Source organism: Lathyrus oleraceus, chromosome 5 (genome assembly GCF_024323335.1).
Source record: "Lathyrus oleraceus cultivar Zhongwan6 chromosome 5, CAAS_Psat_ZW6_1.0, whole genome shotgun sequence".
Classification (NCBI taxonomy): Eukaryota; Viridiplantae; Streptophyta; class Magnoliopsida; order Fabales; family Fabaceae; genus Lathyrus; species Lathyrus oleraceus.
This window is the reverse complement of record NC_066583.1, coordinates 586,411,126-586,423,456: the sequence shown is the minus strand read 5'-3', so window position 1 is coordinate 586,423,456 and position 12,331 is coordinate 586,411,126. Positions and strand designations below refer to the sequence as shown.

The window sequence follows — 12,331 nt, the reverse complement described above, 5'->3', positions numbered from 1 at the left end:
TCAAAAGTTGCATTAATGACGAATGTACCACATACAAGTTGAAAAAAATATGTTCTAATCACTATTTTTAACCAACAAACAACTTATACACTTTGTCTAAACTATATTACATGTGATTTCTACACATTTCTAACCCTAATCATTGATTTCTACTCATTTACACTAAAACTCAAACATTTATCAAAAACTCGAAAAACTTACTCAAAATTGATGGTTTTGATGAAGTTGAATGATGTTGCTGATGAAACTTAATGTTCCCTTGAATTCCCTTGAACCTTATTTGATGAAATTTGATTTGGTGTATAGTAATGTATTGAGAGAGTTTGAAGAAATGTGAAATGAGAAAAGAGAAGAGTCTAGCGCAACTCTTATGCTCCAAAATGCTCCGGAAATGCATCTCCGGAATATTTTAACGTTACCTTACATTTGGGTGCATCAGGAGATATATCTCCGAAAACATGAGACATTTGTGGAAATTTACACTATGCAGTAGAAATAGTTAGAAATAGTTAGAGTGCCATAAAAAACTCTTATAAAATTTCTCAGCATCTATTTCCAATTCAATATCTTTCCATCAATGTTTTACAGTCTAAACCTGCTATCCATATTCTTCTATTTATCTATTATCCTAGAAATGCTTCAGAAGTTCACTAATGAGACCTTGACTGTGTACAAAACCTGGTGGAATTTCTGTAAATAAAAATAAAAATAAAGCAATAGAACTCTGTACATAAAAACTTATCAAAATATTTCCTATTTACAGAAATTAAGCCGTGTCTAAAGTACTGCTCCACTTTTTGAGACACCAACATTAGGTAGGCTTATATGAAGATCATCTAAGTTGGGGCAGCTTTGGATGCTCAGCTCTTTCTCATTAGCCAAATGCAATAAGCATATGAAACACAAATGTGGGGTTATGTCTGTAACAGTTGCAGCAGCATTGCATTCAGTAGGAAAGTTGGCCAATATATCCCTGAAAGATACCATTTCTTTTTCACCCTGTAGAATGAAGAGTTGTTCAAAAATATTGTTAGAAAATGTTGCACAAATTCAAAGAACAAAAGATAAAATTGATTGCCAATGCATATAGAACATGAAGCAAAAATACGGCATTAAAGTTGAATAGTTATTGTCATTGAGAAGAAGTTTGAAACAACCTATATAATAAACAAATACTGGAGCATTTTATTTAAGGGAATGCGAGAAAGGGAATGATACTTTAGAATACTTAAAACTAAAGAATATAAGGTTCAAGCCAGCCCATTCAGAAAATTATGAAACCTCAATATACCTGAAAAGTAAGTTGAACTGATCCTTGAATAGAGTTCCAAAGGGTAAGTTTCAGTGCTTGAACATCCACTTGTTTGGCCGTTTTGTCATATTGAACTTCAACTTTGTTGATCTGTGGTATTTGGAAATAACCAAATTTAAACTATAACTCCAATCGCAATAACTTATGGAAAAAGTGTGTATCGAGCTTAAAATTAATGATGAGGAATATATGTATGAAAGAACGTGTATATACCCAAAAATAATCCTATATCAGCAAGATGAGGAATAAGTCGTATTCCCAAATAATCATATATCAACACCAATAATGTCTTAAACCCACCTGACGAGGCTGAGAAATAAGTGTGCTTGAGTCATCCGTGTCACTATGTGCACCATCACACTCGCCATCAAAAACACTTCCATTATCCCAGGAATGGAATGGTTCATTGTTATTGCATTGCTCTGTCGATTCATCTGTATAATACACTCATGTCTTAGATGCAACTTAGAATTCAAACACAGTGAATTGGAGGATATAAAAAAAGTGAAATGTTTGCATCACAGTATTACATATTACCTGAGAACTTTCTCACCCTCCTCCTCCCAAGACACTAAAGAAAGAAACGAAAACATAGTGAAACAAATAAATATTAACTTGGATAGAGATAATTCAAACTAACTTTTATATCTAAAGAACATACCTTCACACTAGGCAAAAGAAATAACTTGACAATATCCTCTGGCTCATAGTGGCAATCCTCTGGGAGTTTTGTAACATAATGGGGTCTATTTTCAGGGAGTAATAACGATTTAGGATTCTTAGGAGGTGCAAAGATATCTGGAGGTGTTTTCCCAAGAAAATTTGTGAGATCTAAATCAACTTCGATTTGTCTCATGGTCTTTGGTGGCCTAGTTTTGAGGAATGACCCATCTTCAGGAGAACAGTGAACTTCTGACTCTGAACCTAAAACATTTACTAAATCGATTAACAAGTCGAACTCCCAAATGCATATAACCATTAGTTTGTTGCAAACTCTTAAACCCCACCTTTAGCTTTATGGTATTTCCAATGATCAGGACCTGCCCAGGCATTTTTATTTGACCTAAAACCCAGACTAAAAGATAGATACTCATCAACATTTCCAAATAGCTCATCCATATCAAGGTCTTGGGAAGGAAAGGGTTCTTCCTCCTACGGTGATATAAAGGTCCATTAAACACTTGATAAAAAAACATATATATCTTTTAAAGCATATTCCAAGACAGTCATGGACGTTGTAGGACTAAAACGATACAAAACCTGAGGATAACTTGAAAACTTTGGGTCTGCATCGTTAGAGCCCACTTCAGCAACAAAGGTTTGGTTGCCATGCTCATTGGTCCAAGTTGGGAAAGTCTCATAGTCTTCTGTTTGAGCTTCAACTTCACAATTAATAGCTGCATCAACCTCTTCGGCTGATTCATGGCCAAAACATTGAAAATCAGAGGGCCTTCTATTATTTTCGTCAAATTGATCCACTATCAGCTTGAGGGTTGGAGAAATTTCATCCTTAATATGCATGTCCAACAACATTTGTTCAATACAATCTACAAAGAGAAAGCAAGTCCCTGAGCCATATTGAACATTTCTACTCAGAATGTGGCAATAGTTTCGCCAGAGCTTTATAAAAAAGAACATACCTCTTGCAAAAGAAAGATCAATTATATTGGAACTATCATGTTCATTTTGACTAGCTACATACTTCCCTGGCACATCTTGTGAATCAAAGAGCACTCTACATCTCCCATATACACCTAGGTTATTCATCAAAAGACCTTTGGCTCCCCCTTCATCAAACTTTGCTGATGTTTGGCGATAGAGGGGATCCACAGAAAATGCAACTAGCGAAAAAAGATACACGGTCAGCACTAAATAAATCGCAATCCCACACCGTAAACACAAATAACAAATAGAATGCGATTTGAGATCACCATCAAACTTCTTTACATTAAGAGCCTCAAAAGATGATTCCAATGTTGACAAAGGTGACAACTGCATGAACAAAAATCAATTAGGCACTTAGAACTTATCAATAAATTTGAAGTTTGATTAATCAGACCAGTTCAGAGATCAAAAGAACCGACCTTTTTGACGATTCCCTTCTTGCTATCTTCTTGTCCCCGTTCTGCATTGACACTCTCTAGAGAAGTGTTTGAACATCATGACATCGTTAGAAGTTAGAACTAGTAAAGAATAAAATTTTAAAATTCCAACAATAATGTATTGTTGGGAAACAATTTCAATCCTACATGAATGTATATTTCCAATATAATCCACACATTTAAATTTATGGCTAATCCTCATTGTTATAAAATTTATTTGAGAGCAAAAAAGAGAAGAAAAACCGTTGAAATAAGGCAATTTTTGTGAAGGACCACTACAAAAAGATTTAGCACATGTTTGTGTTGTAGAATGTATCAAACATTAATTTTAAATTAGATAAGTTATCATACAATTAAGGAAGAAAATTGGTACGCTCCCATCGACAAACCATAGGCCATGGAACATCGCTATGAAAGAGAAAACAAGCACAAAAAATATTGAACTTGACAAAACTATAAACAGGTATGATCATTATAACCTTGTTCAGTTTCTTGGCCCGCCCTATTCATTCTAGCAAGCACTTTATACGTCTCAGAATATACCGAATCCACTCTTAACGAATAAATCTTGACTCCAGCTTCAAGAGTGCAGCTTGCCTACCCAAATAAGAAATCAACGAATATCATTTATGTAAATAGATTTACTTTTTGCGTCATAGCTGTCTCATTGACTCTATAAATTATCACAGCAGTGCAATCAATGTTATGAATCGCGGATAGTAGAAAATACCGTAATGTTAAAATTCTTTGACGCAATAATACCATGGCACCACTATATTCGCCGTTTGATAATATTCCGTACTAGATAGCATATCGCGGGACAACATAGGTTTATCTAAATTTCGGTAGCGCCGCAATAACTGCTGTTAACAACACTGAGTGCAATTATAAACAAAAAATTAATTCTAGAAATTTAGCCATGAAGCATACACAAAATTTATTTACATATATGATATAATTTAGTATTCCAGTTTTTAAGTGGTTTTAAAATCATTGAAGATTCATCATTATAGGTAACTTTACATAAAGAAACACCATGAAAAAAAAAGCATACCAAAAAAAGACAAAATCAAGGAAATCCAAATTCATTTGAAAAATAAATAAATTAAACATAATCACAACCAAACTTACCATTTGAAAATTAGTCTCTGCGTCATTATCATCTTCATCCCTAATAATATCAGTAAGATGATCAATCAAATCCAAATCCCAAGTATTTTTCTGATTAATTTTCTGCGCACAAAAACAAAAGCAATGAACGGTAAGAAAAAAAAATCAAAAGTAGAACTAGAACATGGTGTGGTGATTGGAGAATGATGATAAGGCATTACATTTTCCGAAGCAAGCTTAATGCAACGGTGGAACAACTCGATAATCTGGTTTTTGTTGAGACATGGATCAGAATCGGAAGGTAAGGATTGGAAGTTAACGGAACGTGAAGTGCGGCGAATGGCGGCAGCACGAGCAGCACGGGCGGCGGCGCGTTCACGATGATCGTCGTTGGAGCCGACGAAGAAATTGGAAGCGGAAATGGGAATCCTCCTTTTGGAAACCGTTGTTGGATTAGGGCTAAATGTTTCTGCCATTGAAGTGTTAGTGAGGGTTTTTCTTTTCTTAGTGGCGAAGGATGAATGCAACGGCTTTGTTACCGTCTTAATTCGAATTAGACGAGTTGAGTTTTGTTTTATTTTATTTTATTTTGCCTTTTTTTTTCTTTTCTTTTTCTTTCCACTGGAAATAGTTTTGGTGGGTAATGAAAAGGAGGGGAGCGGGGATCCGGCTTCAGTGACTTTCCAGCGGGAAAGTCACCATAACTTTTAACAAATTTCCACCACATGATCAATCTAATGGCTTCATATTAGTTTATTATTTTTTCTTTTAAAAAAAAACTAATTAATTAGATATATTTCTGATTAAATAAAATCACTTTTCCTTAGACTCATCACCATTGCAACTCACCCACCACCATCAACCACCATCCTGTCTCCTTGCCATCACACTGTATGTTGACGTCGGACTGAACCGTCACAGTGAAGTTCGCCACCACCGGAGTGCCGCCACTCCTCCACCAAACCTCATCCTTCAATTTTTTCTTCTTCATTGTGAGTTTGAAATTTTAGATGGTTTATATGTGTGGTGTTTGGTTGATTGATAATATTCTTCTTTTCATTTAAAATCTTATGGTTCATATAATATAAATGTGTTTAGTTCATTTTGACATTGTGTTTTTACAAAATCAAATCTAGAAAATTTTATTTTTAATATGTATTTGAAACATGGTAGAGGTTCTTTAATGTTTGGGTTCTTTAATTTTTTTCAACTTAATTGTCAATATTACTTGAAACATATGTATCTCATGCTTACTGATATTAATTTTTTTAAAATATTTTTCAGGTTATTTTATTTAGATAATGACTTCTTTAAATGATGATTGGAAGCCAAAAATTGATATGGGATTTGATAATATAGAACAAACAAGTCAATTTTGGCTTGTTTATAATGCACATGTCGACTTTGGAGTTAGAAAATGTTATGCAAACAAGAATAAAGACGACACTATATCATCATGCAGGTTTGTTTGTTCTAAGGAAGGAGTACGAAAGAGAAAGAATATATATGCTTTTGTTAGCACTCACAGAGTTGAGATTAAAACTGATTGCAAAGCTAGAACTTCACTTGTATGTAATAATGGAAAATTGGTCATCCATGATTTTGTAGAGGAACATAATCATTCTCTACAATCTCCTGAGACAACACACATGCTTGCAAGTCATAGAAAAATAGCTGAAGTACAGTCGTGTGAGATTGATTTGGCTGATGACTCCGGATTAAGGTAGAAGTCAACATTTCAACTTATGAGCACGCATGCAGGGCATAGAACTAATATAGGATTTACACGAGTGGATGTTAAAAATTACATCAATGCAAGAAGACAAAGAAGTATGGAGTATGGCGAGGCTGGATGTCTTTCACAATATTTCCAACGACAATTATTAGAGAATCCGTCTTTATTTCATGCATATCAAATGGATATAGAAGAACAAATTACTAATGTGTTTTGGTGTGATGCGAATATGATTTTGGATTACGGGTATTTTGGTGATGTTATGTCTTTGGACACTACATATTGTACTAATCATGCGAATAGACCACTTGCTCTGTTTTGTGGCTTCAACCACTATAGGGGTTCGATAATTTTTGGTGCAGCCTTATTATATGACGAGACAATTGAGTCATTTAAGTGGTTGTTTGATACATTTTTGCAAGCACATGACAACAACAAGCCAAAGACTATATTCACTGATCAAGATCAAGCAATGGCCAGAGGACTTGTTGAAGTGATGCCTGAGACTCGCCATGGCTTATGCATTGGACACTTATTGCAAAATTGAATTAAACACCTTGGAAACCTGATGAAGGGAGGAAGTTGGTTTTTAAGATATTTTAAAAAATGCATGTATGATATTGACATTGAAGCAGATTTTGAAACATCTTGGATCAACTTGATTAACGACTATAATGTTCATGAAAATAATTGGATCAAATCAATTTATGCTATAAAAAAGAAATGGGCTTCATGTTATATGAAGGAAACATTAACACTTGGCATGAGAAGTACTCAAATCAGTGAAAGTTTGAATGCTCACTTCAAATCTTGTATGAAATCGAATGTGGATTTACAATTTTTTAAACATTTTGAACGAGTTATTGAAGAGAAGAGAGGAAATGAATTGAGGTGTGACTATGAGTCCTCACATAAGTTTACAAGGTTAATATATGAGATGTCACCAATTCTAATACAAATGGGAAAGGTACACACACTGTATTTGAGTTGTTTCAAATGGAGTTTAGGCAATTTTTAGCTCTGTCGATTTCAGAGAGAAATGAGTCTCACACTTTATGTGAATATGTTATTACTATGGATAACCGAGAAAGATATTGAAGAGTGTCATATGGCCGTGCTTCAATTTTTATTACTTGTAGTTGTAGAAAATTTGAGACGTTTGGCATACTTTGTTCACATGCATTGAAAGTGCTTGAAGCGAATGATGTTAAGAGCATTCCCCATGAGTATATTTTAAGGAGGTGGACAAGACATGCTCGTTATGGCATCGTGCAAGATTCTAGGGGAAAAGAGGTTGAAGCCGATCCAAAATTGTCTAGGACACGAATGTTCAGACATGTTGTTTCTAAGTTCATAAAGGTGACAGCATCATGTGAAGAGGGGGACCTCAAGATTGTTGATGACACTGTCGATCTCATGCATAAGAAAATAATTGAATGTCGGTCACATGACAGAGAAAATCATAGCCATGATAACCCGATATTTCCAAGTTCTAATGTTATTCTACCAAAAAGGGATTCAAGAAATGTACTCGCTTAAAGGGACAACATAAAAGCGGCATAAAAGTTGGGTTGAGAAGCAATCTATTGCAATAAAAAAAAGCTCCACCTAAAAGGCAACCATGTAGTCAAGTCTCTCAAGTATACAATTTGACGTGTAAATCGTTTATTTTAATTATACATGTATCATTACTGGTATTAATTTTATATAATTATTTTAGGATAAAGAACTAGCAAGTCATATGATCGAGGAAGTATCATGTTCGGCACCTCCAGCTTATGAGCTCCGACAAACACAAGATGTCCAATTTAATTTTACAGCGCTTTTGATGGTAATATAATTTTCATTTGAAAAAATAACTATCCTTAAATTTAACTTATCATGATAATTAGTGTTTTTTTATGTAAGCACCACTTAACAAAACAAACATTGCATCATTACGCTGATCGAAGTTAATAGAGCATTAAGTTGTATTTTTTTTGTATATCATGACAGTGTTATGAACTGTTAATAACATTGATCAAATTATATTTTGGTATGTATAAAAACTCATAGCAAAACTGTTATGACAGTGCATGAAAGTATATTTTGGTATCTATAGAAGCTTATAGGAAATTGTTATGACATTGCATGAAATTAATGTGTAAAAGATTATTGAAGTTGGACATGAGAATGTCAATATACAAAGTAAAATTTTATTACAGTGCAGGAAATGTACAATTCATAATGTTTAGGCTGTATATGCTACCTTCATTCATAATTTTTATTTCTTGTTCAGGCTATATATGCTACCTTCATTCATAATTTTTATTTCTTGTTCAGGCTATATATGCTACCTTCATTCATAATTTTTATTTCTTGTTCAGGCTGTATATGCTACCTTCATTCATAATGTTTATGTTTAAATTGATATTGGAAATGATATTTTGTGGGTTAATGGGAATACTTGCAGTAATTGCCTTAAATTGTAATTACCTTATTTCATTATATTCAAAAATGTTACAAAATGACAGTACATGAAATATTACAAAATAATAGTGTAGGAAATGTTACACAATTACACAATATTCACTTTTCACGTGCTCATTGGCTTCATCAAAACAATACAACATCAAAAACAACCTGCATAAAAAACAACAACACAACACTAATTTTAAAAAGGAGAACCATTTAAAAGCCAACAACAAAGGTTTATACACAATCCACTTAGGAGAAACAAAACAACACATATAAAAAATGACATGATCAGTGGGAAAATGTTTATACACAATCCACTTATCGTGAACTTAGATCCACCAGCATGGCAGCAACAACATGCACATTCGAACGACCTTGAAATTAACTCCGTTGTTGGTGGCGGCGAAAAGAAACGACGACAGCGGCGAGTACAAGCATGTTGGTGGCGGCAATAAGAGACAAGAGAGTGCCAGAGAACATAATGGTGGGCGAGATGAGCCCATTCAATGTTTCTATTTGATGGCGGCAACGGCGAGAAGAATGGATTGGTCTTCCCCTTCCATGTTTCCATTTGATCTGAAACAAAACAAAAAGAAATATATGTTTTTTTATGAAAGAGAAAACCATGTGACTTTTATGTGAAACGTTAGATTGATCGAATGGTGGATGTTGGATGAAAGTTACGGTAACTTTTCCAGACTAAAGTCACTGAAGCTGAATTCAGAAAGCGGAGGAGTTACTATTTAAATTTAAAATTTATATTAGGAGGAAAGCGGGGAGTTATTCTTTATATTAAAAAAATGACAGAATATTATTTTATAATAAAAAAAAAAGGAGTTATAGAAGAAATAAGAATTAAAGAATAGGTATTTTGATATTTTGACGATTTAGGTTCAACATTTTGTCAACTCACTATTTTCACTTTCATAATGTTTTGACCTCATTAATTTTTTTAAAATATTCTTTTATACAGTTTGGTGATTTTTCACAAATATTTTTTTAATTGGATAAATACTCATGGCAAGGCAAGACCATTGGAATTCATCAAAATATTAAGAACAAAAAGGATTCGTAGAAATTCATTTTTAAATTTAAAGATAATTGTAATGTTATCAAAGACAATAAAGAACACATGATAATATGGATTGAAAAAATCACATGAATTGACATTGACGAGAAAGAAATACACTAATTTAGTTTTCAAATTCAAATTTTTTTTATATCACCAGAGAAAGAAAATTGGGACTTTAGTATGATATTCTATAAGATCACACCAGAATGATAAAAGAATTTGGCATTGGGAGGAAGAATAATATCTCAAGTTATTCATATGCATATTCCATATACATTTTTATTATTATTATTTATTACTATTATTATTATTATTATGCTAAATTATAGTTTTAGACTTTTAGTCCCCTTATATTTAAACAAAAATAGAAATTAAGGCGCTAAATAAAAATATTTTTTCCTATTTTTCATCATAAGCAGAATTCAATTCATTTTATCAACATGAGTATTCTATAACGACAAAATTATAATTTCCCTATTAACATTAAGGTAGAAAGAATACTAGACTGCATCGAAACTTCAAACTCGTTAGCTTTAACCATGGTAATGTTCCAAAAAAATTGGTTGATAGAGAATCAAGGTAGATTTACCAATGAATCGTGAAATGTTATGGTTCTTAACTATTTTTTTCGTTATTTAGTAAGAAGTCATTTGCCGGATCATGCACATTTTTCTAGTTATAACAAAAAAAGTGCAGATAGGTGAAACGGCGGATCCAATTTATTCTTTGAAATAAACAACTCGCACACACTCCCTTTCCAAAAAAATCAATACACCTAACACTGTACTTAGATTTATTTTGGTCCTCATCCACAATTTTTGTCTAAAAAAGACTGAGGTGTACATTTTTCTAATGCGTGACATTATCAAGACTATTTTAATGATGTGGCATGATGCTTTTTAATTTTTTATTATAACGATATGGAAACTATGATAATTTATTAATTAATATTTTATATATAATAAATTTATAATTAATAATTTTTATTTTTATTAATAGAGTTTTTTATAAAAAAATATTTGGATGGAAGGCTCATCTATCAAACCCATAGCACTTACTTTTGATTATGTATATTATGCTATAGAAAGAGTCAAATTAAATTTAAACAAAACAATGTGGGACTTGCATGATAAAAAACTTCACAAATTGCAACCAACTACTGTAACTAATCTTGACTACTAATTTCTCTGTAATTTCTTTAACTCGTCTAATTCTCCTACAACGTTAGTGAATTTCAGCATCAAAATAACCATCAGAGATGTCAATCAATGACGTTAATACTAATATAGCTTCGACTCAACGATTTAGTCGTTTAACTTGGTGACAAAAACATATATCCATGGTTTGTTCAATGGTCATGTTGACTCGGTTGCTTCCCTGTTTTATGCATATTACGCTCCAACTGTGAGTGAGATTTCAGCGAGGCTTCTGCAATTAGGTAATGAGGTTAAACACGCTTTTCTCATTTATTTCATTCAACCTAGTATATCATTATTTAAGCGTATGCATTTCAAGTTGAAAAAACATATATTATTTAAATTGTTTTTTCAAACATTTGTGTTGTGATTCAGACAGGAGAACTAGTTCATGATTGTTGAGATTTACCTGCTGTATACATTTTTCTCGGAGATAGAAGTGAGATATGAGATACATGGATATATTCTTCAAAATGAATTGAAATTAGAGGGCCGGGGATGTGCGTCCAAGACTTTTGTGACAAAATTCTAGAGAAATTATTTGTACCTGATGAAGCAAAAGAAGGTTAGTGCATGCATATATTAGTTGGATTCACAAAATTATTTGATAAAGCAACCTTATTGAATTGTTAATATCTTTGTAATAACATGGAATTGATGACAACATGTTTTGCAAGTAAGTAAGATATATCCTAGAACTATTATGCATAATGATGATTCATGGTTGAAAATTATTTACTTACTATGTCAACTTAATGGTTTACCCATTGCATGAAAGACTATAATGAAATGGTGGTTTTTGATATCAATGAAATTTGTTCCATTACCTCCACTCCCCTCAAATAATATTTTGATATCTGAGAAATATTTTTTCATATTATCGATGGAAATGAATTTGATGAATTAAAGAAATTGTAGGCGATGTAAGGGGAATAAGTAGTTCCACATTATTACAATCCCACAATGTAAGGGAAATTGATGAGTTAAAGAAATTACAGAGAAATTAGTAGTCAAGATTAATTATAGTAGTTGGTTGCAATTTGTGAAGTTTTTGGATCATGCAAGTTCCACATTATTTTGGTTAAATAATTTCACTCTTTATATAGAATAGCATACACACCTAAAAGTAATGTTGTGGATTGGATAGATGGGCCGTTAGCCCAAATGATTTCTTTTAAATTTCTATTAATTAAAATTAAAATTATTAATTATAAATTTATTATATTAAAAATATTTATTAAAATTAATAAATTATTATAGTTGTCATGTCATTATAATAAAAAAATTAAAAAGTGTCATGCCACATCATTAAAATAATCCTTATAGTGCCACGTATTAAAAACATTT

General features: G+C 32.5%; 1 protein-coding gene and 1 pseudogene across 1 annotated transcript; one reads left to right on the top strand and one right to left on the bottom strand.

Annotated features, from left to right (window-relative positions):
• Window positions 1-538: 538 nt before the first annotated feature.
• Window positions 539-5,132, bottom strand: LOC127086712 (condensin complex subunit 2). Its single transcript, XM_051027505.1, has 13 exons — window positions 4,746-5,132; window positions 4,546-4,647; window positions 3,894-4,011; window positions 3,397-3,452; window positions 3,244-3,304; window positions 2,953-3,153; window positions 2,573-2,859; window positions 2,320-2,464; window positions 1,974-2,236; window positions 1,850-1,883; window positions 1,613-1,746; window positions 1,292-1,402; window positions 539-999 (listed from the first exon to the last, which is right to left on the bottom strand). The coding sequence occupies exons 1-13, from the start codon at window positions 4,998-5,000 to the stop codon at window positions 778-780; spliced, it is 1,989 nt and encodes a 662-aa protein (XP_050883462.1). The 5' UTR covers window positions 5,001-5,132; the 3' UTR covers window positions 539-777.
• Window positions 5,133-5,825: 693 nt separating this feature from the next.
• On the top strand, window positions 5,826-6,806 carry LOC127082237 (protein FAR1-RELATED SEQUENCE 5-like; annotated as a pseudogene).
• Window positions 6,807-12,331: the final 5,525 nt, after the last annotated feature.

Excerpts from the sequence above, each read along its gene's own strand:
- LOC127086712 (XM_051027505.1), bottom strand. The coding sequence starts at position 5,000 with ATGGCAGAAACATTTAGCCCTAATCCAACAACGGTTTCCAAAAGGAGG. Across the intron at positions 4,012-4,545 it reads CAGAGACTAATTTTCAAATG|GCAAGCTGCACTCTTGAAGC; the intron begins GTAAGTTTGGTT and ends TTATTTGGGTAG. Across the intron at positions 2,465-2,572 it reads AGTTTTCAAGTTATCCTCAG|GAGGAAGAACCCTTTCCTTC; the intron begins GTTTTGTATCGT and ends ATATCACCGTAG.